Source organism: Rousettus aegyptiacus, unplaced genomic scaffold (assembly GCF_014176215.1).
Source record: "Rousettus aegyptiacus isolate mRouAeg1 unplaced genomic scaffold, mRouAeg1.p scaffold_m13_p_4, whole genome shotgun sequence".
In the NCBI taxonomy this organism is placed as follows: domain Eukaryota; kingdom Metazoa; phylum Chordata; class Mammalia; order Chiroptera; family Pteropodidae; genus Rousettus; species Rousettus aegyptiacus.
The window spans coordinates 143586341-143604076 of NW_023416307.1; the positions used below are offsets into that span (position 1 = coordinate 143586341).

General features: G+C 38.9%; 1 protein-coding gene across 7 annotated transcripts in view; it reads right to left on the bottom strand.

Annotated features, from left to right (window-relative positions):
- GADL1 (glutamate decarboxylase like 1) overlaps window positions 1–17736 on the bottom strand; it is a 226625-nt gene that overhangs the window by 95160 nt on the left and 113729 nt on the right. For all 7 annotated transcript variants that reach the window (XM_016140785.2, XM_016140781.2, XM_016140784.2 and 4 more), the window contains 5 exons: window positions 12478–12557; window positions 12301–12355; window positions 6656–6772; window positions 2010–2074; window positions 1638–1719 (listed from right to left, as the gene is read on the bottom strand). In XM_016140785.2, coding sequence (XP_015996271.2) covers window positions 1638–1719; window positions 2010–2074; window positions 6656–6772; window positions 12301–12355; window positions 12478–12557 — 399 coding nt within the window. The remainder of the gene's footprint in view (window positions 1–1637; window positions 1720–2009; window positions 2075–6655; window positions 6773–12300; window positions 12356–12477; window positions 12558–17736) is intronic.

Below are 17736 nucleotides of genomic sequence, written 5' to 3' on the forward strand. Positions count from 1 at the left end.
GAAGAAAAGGCAACTTTTGAAAGTGCTCAGTTCTTTGCACAATGAATGCAATTTTTCTAACTTCTTAATTTTTGCCATGTGAGTACACATGAGTATTGTTGTTATTGAGATCCAGAAATGAATTCTTTTTTAAAAATATACTATTTTAATCCCCGTTATAGAGTTAGATGATGCAGAAAATTTTAAATTGCTTCAACTACATACATATAAATCAACTTTTGACTAAATCGCTCAAATATCATTCAACGGGAAAAATGTATAAAAACTAAAAAATTATTTAAAAGAGCAGTCATAAAGTTTTGGGCCTAAATTTTCCACTCCTGAGAGCATCACACCAACAGATAAGGATGTCACTCAAACTGGCTGATTAGAGAGAAAGAAGATATAAAATGCCTGGCACATAAAGGATGCTTGACATATATTTGTCCTTATACCTAGACCAAAAGAAAACCTAGGTGTACTCCTAACTTCGTCGTGTGTTAATTGTGTAACTCTGGGTAAGCTGAGTATGTTCTTCGATTCACAAATAATATAGTAATCTCAAACTACCTTTCAGTCATAACATGTAGTCACTCTACAATTTAAAACTTTAAATGAAAAAAAAAGTTAAGTGGCATTGAATATAGGCAATAGTAGCCAGCCTAATAAGACATGAAGAGGTAGATTAATACTCCCGACAGTGTTGCTATCTACAGATGCTGAATCTGTTCATAGTTTCTGATAAACATCTTGTATGGCCATCTTAAAACACAAAGGGCACTGCTATACAAATACCACAAAATTTTTTAAGAGAGTTGTAACTATCTACATATGCAAGACTAGGTTTCAAGTTTTAAATATGGTTTTCATTTGAAATAAAATTCCTCAAAAAGAGAAAATGACTTTAGCATTGGCAAAGGGAGTCCCCTAAGGAAAAAAAATGCAAACAGATGGCTGAGAAAGATCACCCACATGCTGCACACAGATCTTGAGGAGGCATTTCTAAGAATGAAGTGGCACTTCCCAGCCTGGGCCACGTCCCACAAGGATCCTTATTTAACCTACAGAAAACAGAGTTTATACCTCCAACCAAGAAGAACCTCAGCAATTCCTTTCCCACTTGCCTCACAGCAATCCAGACTAATTTCCAACTCTCCCCAACATTCCAAAAGAGGCAAAGTACCAACCACTTGAGACAATCCTCCAATAAATCAGTGTTCCATGATCGGCCCTGAATTAACATCCTCCCATATAAATGGGCTGTTAAGCCCCAGCTAAGCATATTAAGCATTCAATTTAATGTATGACATACATCTGTTCCACTTTCTCAGTGAGCAGATAACTTAAATCCTAGACTTAATCAAGAAGAAAAAAAAATCTTGGCAATGTTTAAAACTGAATTTTAAAATATAATCCAAATAAGGGTGAGTGAGACTATTTTGCTGTAACTAATGAGATTATATAATACCTAAATCAAATTCACACAATTACCTGAGCAAAAACCTTAGTTCTTTTATCTGAGTCTGTTTAGTTTTCCTTCTGATGCCATCAACATATCTATATCTGGCCCAAGGCACCAAAACATAAGCAAAAAATCCTCTATAAACACCTGTAATTTAACCCATCTCAATGCCCAAAGGTCATAGAGAAGAACTCACAGATTTGTCCTTTACAAGGAGAGCACAGCACTGAATTCCAGCCATCAGCATCTTGTGGGGGTTCCAGGCCACAGAGTCAGCTCTGTTATGTAAAACGAAGAAAAAGACAGGGTCGGGAGAGGACCCAATTAGTTTCTACTGGAGAAAATACTATCATTAGCAACACACACATTCGGTACTCACACCCAAGAAAGTGCTAGAAAGGAATCCTTGTTTGAGTAGTTTAGAAAGTTTGAAGCCCCCCCCCCCCACCGCCTTTAAGTAAAATAATTACATTGTTTCTTTGTTTTCAGAATGTCACATAAGTAGTCAAAGTCCAAAGAGATTCCTTTACCTGTGTAACAGGCACTGCATCTGGGAAACTACATTTACCTGTGGATGCCACGCAGAAGCCTGCGGTGCTTTCTTGACATCAAGGCTGAGCCGCCCCAAGAAGCCTGTTGAGATATTTATACAACCAAAATAATGTTATTTGTTTACCAGCCAGTTGTCATAGAGACCCCTGAGTGACAACCTCAATCTTAACCTTTTAAGTCAATGTTAACCAATGTATATACTCCAGGAAAGTTTGATTACCAGCTCTACCAAGGCAATCAGAGCCTCCTCACAGCAGATGGGCTCCAACTGACCCTCAGGATTTAAATTCACACATCATGAAGGATGTGTGAATTTATATTAACCTGTTGAGTTGTGTGTGGTCAAAAAGAGGTTTAAAAGACACAGTCCAGACACTCTTGAATCTCAGAATCTAAAATAGGTGACCTCTTTATAATGCTGAGATTCTACCGTACACAAGGTACAAATGCTGATAATGAGACAGGGTAAGGGCCTGGCATGCTGTATAATAAATGCGGCACGTACTTGACGAGGTGAATAGATGGCACCAGAGGAACTCATAGACAACCAGCACGAGCTAGGTGCAAGGTATCCTGTTATTAAAAAATCAGATCTTTTCAGCCAAGTCACTTTCAGAAACATTTGCAAATCAAAAATGTGAGAGTGAAAGAAAGGAAACCTGAGACTTCAGGAAGTTATTCACTGGAAAGGTAAATAGGAGCGAAGGAGAGGGGAATTGAGAATAAGGAGATGAAAGGATACCCCACGGTCAACAACTTTGGAGGGGAGGGAGGAAGAATCAGGATGGCCCCGGAAATTAAGCAGGCTTCTAAGTTTAATTTTAGGGCAGTGATTGCTGTGAGAGAATGTGAGGGGACCGGCTTGGGCTATGTTGGATGCTCTCCAAGGCTGTTTACACCACACAATATTGCATTGGAAATGGAGTTATTATCACCGTTTTTTTTTTTGTTTTTTTTTTTTTAACGGAAAAGTTAAGGTTCAGAGGTGGTAGATAAACTGCCCAAGGTCTCACAGGTAATAAAACCAGATCTGGGAGCCAAAGCTCATTATTTTTTCAAGATAGCATGATAATTTAGGGAGGGTGATAAGTTGGCCAAATGGTAGAGGGCAGCATGCAGAAAGAAGTGGCAAGATTGGGTGCACTGTGGATATAGAAGGGGAAAGAAATGAGTATTGCAAAAGCTGAGCCTAATGGTGAACAATAAAGAGTAACCTTACGTCCCACTTAAAACAGCTCTCATTCAGCGCTGGAACTATGCTGAGCGAGTCACCTAGGGTACACAATTTAAGGAGGAACTCAGCTCTCAGAGCAGGGCTCTCGTGTGACTTAAGAGCGAATGCCTCCTTCATTCAAGCCCTAGGAACCTCACTTTGTGTCACCTTAGTTCCAGCCCTGCTTTCACAGACTCCAATAATCCCATGGGTTCCCCAAAATTTATGAGCTGAAGGTGGTGTCTGTGCAAATCCCAAAGATTCCCAAGTACGGGAATGCTCAGTTGGGGCTGTCAGTCAAATCCCCTTCCTGCAGCAGTCTCTTCCCCAGTGGCATTCGCAACGGTCCACGTGTGACTAAAGCCTAGCAAGAGGCAACTGCCTGCAGCATCTAGAACAACTTTATCCTGGCCTACTAATTAAGGATCTTCAGTGCTGGATTTTGAGATGTTGACCTTCACAAACATGAAAATAACTTACGTATTAGGTTCTTTTATTTCCATCACACACTCTAACCACTAAATTGCCAACTTTTCTCAATCCTTCCTTCCTCAACTTCTTTGAGAACGTACCAGTGACAAGTAGGGGAAGGATTAATTAGGACTTGGACACACTCATTTATTCTCGCTCTTTCCACCTGCCTCACATACTACACTTGCACCTCTTCGTGTCTTGCACTACCCACAGCCTCCTCTTCCTCCCCCAAAGGTAAACAATATTCTCCCAATCCTGTGCGCTGGACTGAAGTTTTCAAATCACATGAATTCTTTCAATGCATTAGTTTGCCGGTTTACTGGTTAGTTCATTGGTTTACGGAGTGGTCTGGCTGGGTTAGGAGCAGCTCATCCACAAACTAATTCCTCAAAAGAAATGAAAGGAGAAAAACAACCCACTATTGTCAATGTTCTACTTCTATGTGCTTAACATTCTAAATCCAAACTCCAAAACTTGCAAAAACATCAAATGAATCACCTAAATGATGAAGGAGTTTGTTTTCCATTTCAATAAGGACCATCATTTATTGAGTTATTACTATATGTTAGGCACCACACAAGATTTTCCTTACATTTTTTTTCTTTAATTATCTAATAAATAAATAGTAGGACCAATCCTGAAAGGGAGGTGGAGGCAGGGGCAGAATAGAGATCCGGCAGTATGTGAAGCTCATGACTTTAGATAAAATGTTTACTACCCCCTGGGACTATGAATGAAACGGGGATGAATGTCTTTAGGAAGCTTTGCTAGGTCGGTGAGGCTTCATAGCAGCCATAGCCTCTGCTTCAGAGAAGAGCTGGACCAGCCCTGACATCTGATCTGAGGCACAGGCTGGAATAATATTTGCACAAGAGGCAAAAAATTCCAACAAAACTGAAGTTTTTTTCATTCCGTTGTTTAAAATGCATTGCAATTAACCAAATTTAAGACACTGTCAAATGTAAGAGTCGCTATATTTTTGTGTACCACTAAGGAAGAAAAAAATGACTTCAACATACCAATTTCAGACATGCTAAAAATGTTTAATAAATTACAGTATATACGCAAGGTGATCTGTTTTTTTTTTTTTTTTTGGAAAACCCAGAAGAATAAGCAATCATAATTAAATTTTTTTAAAGAAATAAATACATTTTCAATATATTAAAGGATCTTTAAATTATTCTTTAGAAAGTTTTCAACAGGGCAAATAATTATTGCAATTTTATTAATTTTTATCTTTAAAATTAATAAACTATGCATGGTATAAAAGGTTTCTTCAAGAAAAGCTACATGCCTCTGTATCACATTTTATCAACAGATTTGATACCTGCAATATTAAAGGATGGTGAACTCTGTCTCTGGTAGAGCTAATTTCTTTAATAGGTCAGATAAGCTGTTGTTGTCTAATACTATAGGCATTTGCTAGATGCTTACTATGTGTGAATAGAATAATTTGTGTGGCTGAGATATTTCATTATAGAAGTGTTGCTTTCAAAAATTCAACTTTTAATTTTAGAAAACCTAAAGAGGTTTTTATTCATTTATATAAATCACAATTCTCTCCAAGCCCCTTAAATCTCTTAATATCATTTCCAATTTATAAATTGCTGTAGTTACTGTTTTATGTAAACTATATAATCCATATTTAATGTTTCTTTTATGAAAGTAGAATTTTTAAGCATAAATGCTGATGTACTTTATTTTTTTCCCTTATTTCCTCAGTTACAGAAGTACTCATTTTATATTATCTTTTAGGACATAATGTATTATTATGCTTTTAAGTCAATAAAAAACAATAAGATATAAGTCAAAATGTAAACAGATACAAATATTACAATGCCATTTAAAGACGTCACAAATAATCTACCTGAAGTATTGCTGTTGTTATATAATAGAGCCTATAATTCTAGTGAGTTTGTATTACTGCTGCTTCTACCCTACATTAGCATACATTGAAGGAAAGCCGTGAGTTGTTGAAAAATTCTCTACACATCATGTCATAGACACTTTACTTTGAAAGCGTGAAATCATCCAAACTGTAACGTTATGTGTAGGTATACCCTCCAAATGCTCAGTTACCTTCCATTCAGCAAGTCATAATTATAGCCCTTTCTTTTTTCCGAAGGGGCTAATGAACCATTCACTCGCCAGACGGAAGCTCCCTAACGTCTCATCAACATGTTCAACAGCCCTTCTATTAGGGTGAATCAAACTAATTCACTCTTAGTTAAAAAAAAAAAAAAAAAAAAAGTTCAACAGCATTGATAACTGGCTGAACTCAACTTTTTAACATTAGATAAATAGAACGTTAAGAGTTAACTTTAATTAAGGAAAAATTTATTAGGAACAACCCCAAGACTTACAAAATTAATTAGGAAAAAAAGCCAATCCTTTAAGTTAGATAATTATGAAAAGTATAAGTTATCCCTATGCCTTCCAAATAATTATCTATAATAAATCTAGGTAAAACCTGCTTTAATTAGGGCATGAAATTTTGTAGTGCAGCTTTTCACATTTTCTGGCTGACTGGAATCACATAATTTTAAAGCTAGAGGATACTTTACAGACCACATCAGACATTTCCCTTTTTACAAATGAGGACACTGAAGCCAAGAGGACTGAGGTCACAATAAAGAAGAGGCCAACAGAATCCAAAACTCAGTCTCTTGACTCTATAATCCAAAATGCGTCCCTTATATGAACAAGGTTGTCTCAATGACAGGTTCGAGGGAATCAAAGAAAAATGATTCATGGGAGAAGAGGAAATAAAATCGAATCCGGAAAACAAACAAAATTTATATCAAGTCTTAGAATCATTTTCTTTGTACCTTACACAAAATGACATATCTATTTCCCCTAATTAGAAATACACATTTAAATAAAAAAAATAGCTGAGGATTTCACAAAAATCCTTCCCACCAAAGCTGCAAAAAGACTAGGAAGTTACACAGATATGTGCATACAGATGAACTTACATCCACGTGAAGCCAAAGGCCATGCCTCTCACAGACGTCTGCTATTTCCTCCAGAGGATCAAACGCCCCCAATACCGTTGTACCAGAGGTGGCGCAGACAAGAAATGGTGCTGCTCCCTGTGAGAAGGACCCACACATAAGAATTGTCAACATCACTTCTAAATTTGTCCTGTAATAGGTTGGCAAACGTAAAGGTGATATATATATATCCATAAATTCATTTCTTTGGAAATAATCATTAATTCAGTGAATGTTTTTAAACTTCTCCATTATATAGCCTCTTCTTATAAATAGATTAAGGAAACTGAGGAAATGCTGTGACAACACTAGTCCTTTGTCCCAATTTGGTATGATCCTATTTTTATTCTCTCTTTCTGTAGTATTTTCTGTTCTTATATTTCCCAGATAGAAAGTGAAGAGCCTCATCCACGTTGGCAAACTGCCATTCTGCGTGATTTCTACCTCCTTCTTGGGGAGAGTCATCAGGACCTCCTGGTGCCAGCAGGGTTACCCTTCTCCAAAATAAAAACACATGCATTTGGAAGACAAACAATCAGCTCCAGGGACAAACCACACAGGCCTAACTGTTTGTTCCCTTGTGAAGTAAGTGCAGTTATAAAACAAAAAATGTGCTCGGGTACAAATCTGGTGTCAGAGGGATGGAGTAACCTCAATGGGGATACTCTCTCCAAAATAGGTGCTGCGACAGAGAAGTCTGTTAGGATATGCTAGAAGGGAGAACTTGAGTCACTCCTGTCAAATTTTTTTCTCCTTGTATAGCTGATGGCGGAATCTTGTAGAGTGAACAGGTGCCAGCGGGAAATGGAGAGAAAAGGGAGAATGTGCGGACATTTGAAGAGGAAAATGGTAATTCCATCCAAGCTAGCCAGCAATGTGGCCCCATAAGGGATTTCAAGGCAACCAGGTAGAGGAGGGCCCGTGAGGTTGAACAGACCCATGCTAGCATGTCAGCAGAGATGTGCTGCTGGCTGAGGAAGTGCCTTTCTGACAAAGGTAGGAGAGGGGGAAGCAACAAGAAACCTAAGATTCTAGAGTACCCGAGGAATAAGGGACAAGGACATTTACTGCCTATCAAATTAATTTTTATCTCCATTTAGGATGGAGTCATTTTTTCCTCATTTTTATCCTGAGGTGCAGTTGTTCTTGTAAAATATGGTTATGTCCCCCTTTTTCAAATTTGCTCTTTATTTTTTAAAAATTTATTGATTTAAATTAGCTTCAAGTATACAGTACATTGGTTAGACATCTATACAGCTCATAAAACAATTCCCCCAATTGCTCCCTCCCTCCCCTGGCCCTCCGCCTAGCCACCATATAAATGCTAACTGCATTCCCTCTGCCGTGCTCCTCACCCCTGTGATCAACTATCAACTACTAATTTGTACTTTTTTAACCCTTCACCCCATTCTCCCAGCCCCCACCCCTTGCCTTGCTGTCCACTACCAAATTGTCCACTATATTTGTGAGTCTGTTTTTGATTAGTTCTTTTTGTTCCTTAGATTCCACATGTAAATGAAATCATATGGTATTTATCTTTCTCTGTCTGACTTATTTCACTAAGCAAAGTAACCTCTAGGTCCATCCAAGTCATTGCAATGGTAGGATTTCATTTTTTTAATGGCCGAGTAATATTCCATTGTATATATGAATTTCTTTGTCCAGTCATCTGTTGATGCATTTATATTGCTTCCATATCTCAGCTATTATAAATTGTGCTGCAGTGAACACAGGGGTGCATAGATCTTTACAAATTAATGTTTTGGTTTTCTTTGGATAAATACCTAGAAGTGCAATTACTGGGTCAAAAAGTATATCCATTTTTAACTTTTTTGAGAAACCTCCGGACTGTTTTCCATAGCGGCTATATGGTTATGTCCCCTTTTAACGTCAGGGGTCGTTTCCCTTGAAGCAGACTCGCTCCAATTTACCTGACCACTGGCAGAAATATTATTTCTCAATGGGACAGAGACAGAGCAAGGCCACTTGGTCCACATCTCAAAACTGAGATGCACATGAATCAAAATGATGGCACGCAATGAATTTATTTGCCATTTGGGAAGATCGTTGTGACACATAGAATCTACTCCTAGATTTAAGGTGTCTTTAACAGTTGAGCTTTCCTCATAAACGATATGACATCCTGACAGTTGTGAGAAAACAACTATGCAAGCTATTATAGCTTATTAATGACTTTTCCTCACCTTTTTAACAATCTAGCTATAAATATCAGACCCAGAAATTAAACTTTTGCAATCTGGAGTTAACCTTCCAGATTTTTTTTCCCCTTTCACATATCTCATGTGATTAATGAGAAAATCCAATGGAAACAGTATTGATGGCATGCTGCCAATGAGCTGTAGTCTCTAAGAAAGTTTGTCATTTCAAACAGTTACACACAAAAATACTTTCAAATATTCAGTGGTTATACTAGTTTTATCTTTTCATAAGCACTTTAGAGCTTCTGAGGCCTCTGTGGTTTTCGCCATCTTTGTAACGGCATCAAGTAAAGGTCACTGCTCAACAGATTTTTAATGGATTGCGGTTGGCCAGGGAATTGAATCTCAGCAGCAAAAAAAAAAAAAAAGCTGGTATACTATTTTCTACATCTGAAACAATCCAAGTTAAAAGCATGAAACAAAACAACTAGATCTGAAGCTACTGCAAAAAATAAAATAGTCGTCAGCTATATTATTATCTCAGACTGGATGCAAGGTTTGTCCTTAGTGTATCGAAGCTCCAGTGTTAACTAATTTGAAAGAAAACTGAGCAGAAACACCAACTCTCATTCCAATGCCCTACTTTTAAATGTGCCTAAAGCAATTTTAACTTTCTAAAAACTTCTCTTTTCAAGTTCTCAACTTTAGAATATGTCAGTTTTATGTACTTTAATTGTCAAAATAAACACAAAGTTACACAATGAAAATAATGACTGCAGTGGAATAAAACCCATCAAATATGCTAGAACATGAGTTCTTAATAATACTAAGAAAAGAAAGAAAAGGTTTGGGCTGTCATTAGGGAATGCTAGGCAATCAGCCCATTCTTCTGAACATTAGCAAATAAGGGGAAAGAAGAAAACACTTATCCTGCTCTGCCTTGTGCAAACTGTGTCCTTAGGGAAACCAAATAGGGATGAGAGAACATTTTCGTCATAGTAGTATGCCTGCCAATAAACGAAGGAGGAGTGAGAGAATAAATTAGAACGTCACCTAATGTAGTAGTGGGTCTAGCCAATGGCAGCCAAATCCATGAGGTGAGAGGCTGACGCAGAGCTCTGTGACAACAGACTGACAATATCGGAACCCACCAGTCGGTGTTGCCACAGAGACAGGAGACGTCTCCTGATGGAAGGACAAACTTTATCCATGAATCCCTCCTGTTAAAAATTCCGATCTGAATCTGATCTAGTCTCAAGATCTAGCTACCAAGTTATAGGAAATAAAGAGAACAGATGGGCAGTACAGAAGAAGGGGGGAGGTTATAGTTTCAAATTCTTGTTGTAATCTACAAAATTCATAATTTGGAAAACTACCAGGGCAATGAACTTGGTTTCTTCAACAGATCAACTGCAGGAGTTAAAAAAAAAAAAAAAAAAAAAAAGGAAAAGGGGGAAGCTATAGACAAGAAAAACTTTATGTGATGAATCGACCAAAAGCAACAGAGAGACAGACCTTGTATAAACACTTATTCAAACGAGCCAAGTATTTTTTTTAAAGTAATGAGAAAAATTTTAATGTATAGTAGATATATGATGATATTAAGAAGTTATTATTTCTTATAATGGTATTGCTTTAAAAATACATAATTTTTACAGATTTATTGAGCTGTTTACAGATCAAATGATATGATGTGTGGGGTTTGCTTCAAACTAATCTTGCGGTGGTGGAAGGGGATAAGGTATAGATGCACCAGAATGAAATATAAGCTAATGGCTGTTAAAATTGAATGAAGTGCACATAAATGCTCATTATATTAGCGTTGGATGTATTTCAAATTTTCCATAATGGAAAGTTCAAGATTCAAATAAGAAAGAAGAGAGAGAGAGAATGACAGAGAGAGAGAAGGAAGGAAGGACGGAAAGAAGGAAAGAAGGAAGGGAGGCAGGGAGGGAGGGAGGGAGGGAGAGAGGAAGGAAGGAAGGAAGGAAGGAAGGAAGGAAGGAAGGAAGGAAGGAAGGAAGGAAGGAGGAAGGAAGGGAAGAAGGGAGGGAGGGAGGGAGAGAGAAAGGAAGGAAGGAAGAAAGGGAAGGAGGGAGGGAGGAAGGAAGGAAGGAAGGAAGGAAGGAAGAAGGAAGGGAAGGAGGGAGGGAGGGAGGGAGAGAGAGGGAGAGAGAGGGAGAGGGAGGGAGGAATGAATGAATCATATGAACCATACAAAAGCAACTTCTGTAGAAAAAGATAAAACTAGGTTTAAAAAAGATAAAATTGGAATTTGATATCTGTTGTTCGCAGCAGAACAAAAAGGTTGAATTAGAAAGTTACCCGAATCAAAGAAATCTGATAATCTATATAAAACAACTATCGAATCCACTTGTCATCGGAATGTTTTAAAAAAAAATAAAGACAAATGTAGATCAAAGGACACACCTGAGACCAAAACATTTGCAATTAAGGCAAAAAAATTTAAGTACAGAATTTTAAACCAAATACAATAATCTGCATACCCTGGATAAGGTGATTTTTATAAAAATTTTTAAAATATAAAGAGTAAAGTGGCAGAAAGATAATATGAAAACTTAAACTTAAAAATAAAATATTCCTTAAGAGTGTGAAATCCTATGAGGGGAGAGATACTCAGATCCCAGCTCTGAAGCTGGGCTTTTTCATTTTTCGGAAATCACATCTGACTTTGTTGCTACCTGTCATAAAGGAGAGTAGTCTCAAGTTCCTTCAGCAACGAAGACTGTGGTGAGATGGGAGGGGGCAGTGAAGTAGGTGCCCCTAATCCAGCAGGCTTAGAGTCTGAGAAACAAGATGGCCGGCACCACGACAAGAACGCATCTAAAGGCAGGTGTCAGGGCCAGCCCTAACTAGAATATAGCACCAGGGCCGTGCCTTGCTTTCCTCACCAACAGACACGTCAGCTTTAGTACATTCTGGCAGCTCAGAGAGAAGGTTCTGCCAGAGCTGAAATACTAGACTGAGGCCCAATACAGCGCTACAGTTATACATGGGATTTGGGTGAAGCAACCCGGGAAGAGAGGTTGATCAAGAGTCAGGAATCACTCTGAATACAACCCAGAGACAATCGGTTTGGCCAGCAGAACTCTCAGTCAGGGGTTCTGTAGGAGAGTGGCTGCAGGGACCCTGCAGGAGAGGCTAGGTTCACCTTTTAAGGCTAATTCTACGCAAGAATCCTGAATACAGTGATGTCAGTGTTTTTAATAGGCTTCAGCCAAATGGGATGAAAACACCTGAGCAACTACACAGACCATGAAGAGCTAAGCACCTGGAAACAGAGCATCTGTGAGTGAGTTACCCTATTTTAACGCTAACATGCTCTATTCTCAGTCCCACACCTAGGAACAGGTCTGGTGGCTTGCATTCCCTCCCTGGCATTCTCTCCCTCATGCCCAGACACATGCACACATTTTCTTTCCCTCTTTCTTCTCTTTTCCCTCTCACCTCTTTTCTGGCTTGCCAGATTTGCTTCTCCAGTTCATCAGGTATCATTTTACCTCTATAAGACACAGATTTGAGACATTTGGTTACGTTTAGTAGTACACAGACACCAGTACTGCTTTTTAAAAAGTATGAATTTCCTCCTCTGCCCACCAGGCTTCCGGATCCTGTCCCCATTACCTTCCATCTGTTTCCACAAAGCAAACATTCTCAGTACCGATCCCAAGAAAGGAGGCTGCCTTCTTCATGGAGTAATGACACTAAATTTAAAAGGACAAGGAGGGAAGAGAGGGACATGAATATGTAGTATGAAAAAAATTATTGCTTATTATCTAAGTGAGTGTAAGTCACATGGCCAAGCCCAATCTTTGGAACATTATCTCATAAAAGAAAGAAAAAGTGGTAATTTAATTGAGTTCCTTAGTGGTTGAGAACAACTGACTTTGGTTGGGGGTCATAGAAACCAGGATTTAAGTCCAAGTTTCCCCAGTTACAGCTATGGAATCTTAAACAAAAAAAAATGTGCACTACTCAAGCCTTTGTTTGCTAATCTATAAAATGGGCATGCCAGTGCCTAGTTCATCTTTGTCACAGAATTAAATGGGTCAAGATACGTAAAGGGCTTAGCACAGAGCCTAGCATATGGAACAAACTTGGTCACTAGAGGTTACTGTTTTCCATAACACTGAGTGGAGTTGCTTTTGATGCTACTAATAAGACTTGGTATTAATGCGCAGAGAATCTGGTCCACTTCTAACTCGAAACCCTCTAAGGAGTGAGCAAGACTCTGTCTCAAAAATTTTAATCACAGACCGCAGAAGAATTTCATTATTTTCAAGAACAATGAGTTATAAATACTGATCAGACACTTGATGAATCTTGCTTAATACTGAATGTAAAACTAAAATCAGACACACGAGAATGTGACTAAAATCGAAAGAACAAAAGTAATAATAATTTATAGACACATTACTTTCTGCAGTCCTGGCATAAATGGGGCTAATGGCTCTGGAATTAGGCTTTGTCAATTTCTTATTGGAAAGAGTATATGTTTTAGATTGTTGGGCCTTTCTTCCCTACTATATAAAGCCTATAAAATCATTAACATTCAAACACTGGAGATGTCAGTCTTTATACATTAGAGTGGACAGGTGGTCAATTAATTCTTTTTCATGCCAGAAAAATTAAGGTGCTAAAGGACATTATTGCACCAAAAAAAAACTTAGTAATTTAATTTGTAGGTATGAATACATTAAAAGAGTAGTCATGCCTTCACACTTAACTTGATATATTCTCTCAAATGTGGTAATTTTTTTCTTCTTTTGTCAAGAGAGTTTTATTGTAAGCTCTTTTTTTTTTTTAACTCTGTAAAAATAAATGCAGAAGTAACACCATCAGGAAAAATAAAACCATCCTAGGTAATTAATTTCCAAATATCAAATAGGACATGATCAAAATGCCTGAAGGATGCATTCATTTGGGATGTTGCAAGAACAAATGCATAGAAGTAATAATGTACACGAAAACGTAGTTAATTCTCTACTTGCTACATCAGTCTGCCATAGCTAAGGTGAAATAGCTAAGGCCAGTTATTTCCCAACAAAGATTTGGGCCCTGGCAACCAAACGGCTATAGATTTCATAGTGATAAACAGTAGCCTACCCCACTGACATGTGCCAGTAAGGAAAATCACATTGCTTTGCCCTGGGAAACAGCAAAATATCCCCAAACAACAGATCTGTTCAATAAAACACTGGTAATCAGAATAAGGATAGTTTCAGCGGAGCTATATTTGGGTGCCTCAGGGCAAAGTATAGTCCAATATCAATCTCAAGTGCAGAGGAGGCAGATTAAAAACAGACTGTAAAACTGAAGTCTAAAGATCTGAAAGCATCAGAGGAAAAAAAGCCTGGAAGGGAAAAAAAGAGAGAGCAATGCTTCAATACGCCGAGTAGTTTCAAGAAAAAACCTAGATGGATAGAGTTCAGAAGTAACAGCTGCATTTAGAAACAAACAGTGGCTGCTCCCATTGCTGGCAGAAGATAAGTCAGCCATTCTAAGACCCAGTCTCCCCCCAGGTTTCATTTGTCTGCAAGAGACACAACAATCTCAATGGGTGTTCACGTCTATAAAGATAAAACAGCAGGTGCCTACGTGAAAGACAGAATTGCACTGATGTTCTCCTTTCTGGTTCCAGCAAGGATTATTTCTGTGACTTTAAATTTCTCAATGAGCCACTGCTTTCCCCTCCCATAGACTGTGTTCTGGACACTTGGACTCCTTCTAGTGATGACTAGTCTGACACTCATATTGGCTCTGGGTGGTAGGGAGAGCAAGGTCTGTGAATGTTATATGTTAGAGAATGAAGAAAAGGCATTTACAGGGACTTCTCCAAGAACACACAGCTGGTTCAGTTTCTAAAGAAGCAGAGCCAACGTCCAGGTGGACTATTCCATGCCCTCCGTGGCATCCTAAGAGCACCCGCTGACCTGTGGAGATGCCTGCAATAGCAGCCAAGTCCAGGTCAGTCTTGCCTAGAGAGCAGGGCCAGGAATAGGGTGAGCGAATGAGGCACTTTGGATACAAAATTTAAGGAGGCATTACCTAAAGACATGTACCCTGGACATCTCATTCACCTCGCCCTAGCCTCCGTCTGCCGGAGGACAACGGATCACTGGCCTGGGAGCAAAAAGAGTTTCTTTTCTCCCTTCACTCCTTAGTGGCAGACAATGATCCCTACTTTATACTGTTTCCCCAAACGATTTGAATTACAAACTGAGGATTTCTACAAATTCAAGGGATTCATCTTAACTTCTAATTAAGCCACACATTTATTTACTTTTATTACTTTTTGAAAAAAAAAAAATCCCCTTCTTCTTGGTTCCTATTTAGCCTAGAGGGGCTACCTTGGATAAGCTGACAGTAAAAGGATCTCTGTCATGACTTTCCGGGTCTCCATCTACAGTTGAATTATAGTCGAAACCCAAAATATGCAAAAACACATTCAGTGGTGGGTACATATATTCTGCATCTGATGGTGCAAGGTAATGAACCTGGTTAATGTGGGGCAGCATAAGAAGCGAAAAAGTAAAACCACCTAGTGGACGATATGGGAAAATAACCCCAAGGCCATAGACAAAGATCTAAAACAATAGGAGGGAGGGAAAGCAAAAAGATTAACATTAAGGTTTAAGACCATTTAGGAAACAACCTTATTTAATTCTTTGTTTTTAACTAAATAATAATTATTATTTAGTTATTATTTATAGGTTATTTAGTGGTGAAGGTGGTCATAAAGTATGAATTAAAATAATGCAAATGCTATTCTGATTCTCTTTGGCAAAGCAGGGACAGAAATGAGCTGTAAAGCAGAATCTGGTTGGGAGTGGAGGTTGAGAATATGTAGTCAAGATTATAGCGTGTGTTCAAAGTTATGGAATTTTTCTGTGGGATTGGCATTTTTATGTAAAATTCTTTTGTGTAATCTCTAGCCCCAGTGTGGTGGTGTTAGGTTCACATTAGGTCATGAGGGTCAGACTCTCCTGGGATTAGAGTCCTTAGAAAAAGAGGAAGACAGAGAGCTCTCACTCTGCCCACAAGCACGAACGGAGGAAAGGCCAGGTGAGGACACAGTGGTCCACAAGCAGGAAGTGAGCTCCCAGAGAAATAATTATCTGTTGTTTTAGCTACCCCATCTATGATAGTTGGTTATGGCAGCCTGAGCAAACTAAAACGCACATCTAGTCTTGGTTTTCTGGCTTTTTGCATATATATCTCCATCAGAGATTTCAAAAAAATATTTAGTGTTGGTTTCACAACCATGTAAGTGTTCGATTTCTTTCCACTCCCAATTTGCCAGCTACACCTGTGTTACTGATTTTCCTCAGGCATTTCCTTTTTCTAGGCATTCATAGAATCTTCCCCCTTTCCAGGGCAATTATTCCAGAAAAGACCTCTAGCAAGTTTTAAGTCAAATAAAGAAGGAAAAAGGCAAAAGTGAAAGCAGTGAGCTGATAGCATAGGCCTTTTTAATCATATCCAGCTTTCCTAGGCATGTAACTAGGAATTCGAATGCAGGAGGGGCTTTGCATTTCTGATATGCCTGGGTTCCCCAAATTGAAAAACCAAGGGTCGGAACCTAGAGAGGAAAACTCTACTCCATAAAATTCAAACAGCCAAGTATTTTTCCCAGATGTCCGTGTTCCTATTCTTTTCTTGCTGCAGGAAGAATGCCTAATGAAGAAGGGCCTTGGGGTGACTGGGTGAAGAATCTCAGCCTAGATGAGTCTCCCACGTGCCTCCCAACACCCAATGCCAACTTTGCATTTAGTGCTGAACTGACCAGAGCAAAGGTCAGACAGGACAGGAGGAAAACATGGGAGTCTCCAGGTTTTCTTCCACTGCTGACCTCTTGGTGCACAATTTGTCCTTTCATGATAATGAAGTGACTTTTTCTTCTTGAAAGAAAATAACAAATACAGAAAAGCCCAGCTGGAAATAACACAGAATTTTCCTATTTTCCCTGTATCATATGTTTGACAAGAGACGTAGGGTTGTTTCAGAAGGTACCAAAGCTAAATTCTTCCAGCCAGGAATATGGGGCAGAAGCAGTCGTAGAATGGAGAGAGGCACCCATTGGAATCACACAAAAATAGAAAAAGAAAAAAATAATATCTTCCTAATAAGATGGCATGTAAGCTGTGGGATCTATTCTGTCATTATAGCTGGATCATTCTCCTCCTAATAATATTAATAGCTAATGTTTTTGTCAATGTATCACGTGCCAGATGCGACTTTACACGCATTAACTCGTTCAGTCTCTGCAACAACCCACTAACCAGTAACTACTAAGCTCTTGTGGCTGCTGGGTTGCATTAACGGCCCCAAATTGTTTACTGCTCCCTGTGCCCATACCCTTTGGCAGACGGCTTTGCAGCAAATCTCCTTAACAGAGAGAATATTTTCCTGCTTCTTGGATTTGGGTTCCTAAATGTGACTTAGTTTGCCAAGAAAATGAAGTAGAAACGACAATGTACCAGTTCTGAGCCCAGGGCTCAAAGAATCCTGGCATGTTTCCATGCCGTTTTTTCCTCTGCATCACCGACACAACAGCACACCTGGACTAACTTGCTGGAGGGTGAGAGACAATGGCGCTGGGAGGACTCGCTGGAGTCATCCCAACAAAGCTGCTCTTAGATCAGCCATTGGCCAGCCAAACCCCAGCCAGGTAAGGGAGCACAGCGAGAGCAGCAGAGCTGCCAGCTACCCCGAGACTTGTAAGCAATGATATATAGTTATAGTTCTATGCCACTGGTTTGAGGATCATTTGTTAGATACCAGAGCTGATATGCTCATTTTTATAAATCAGAAAACTAAGGCACAGAGGAGTAAATCAACTTACCCAAAGTCACTCAGATAGTAAGTAGTAAAAACGAAATA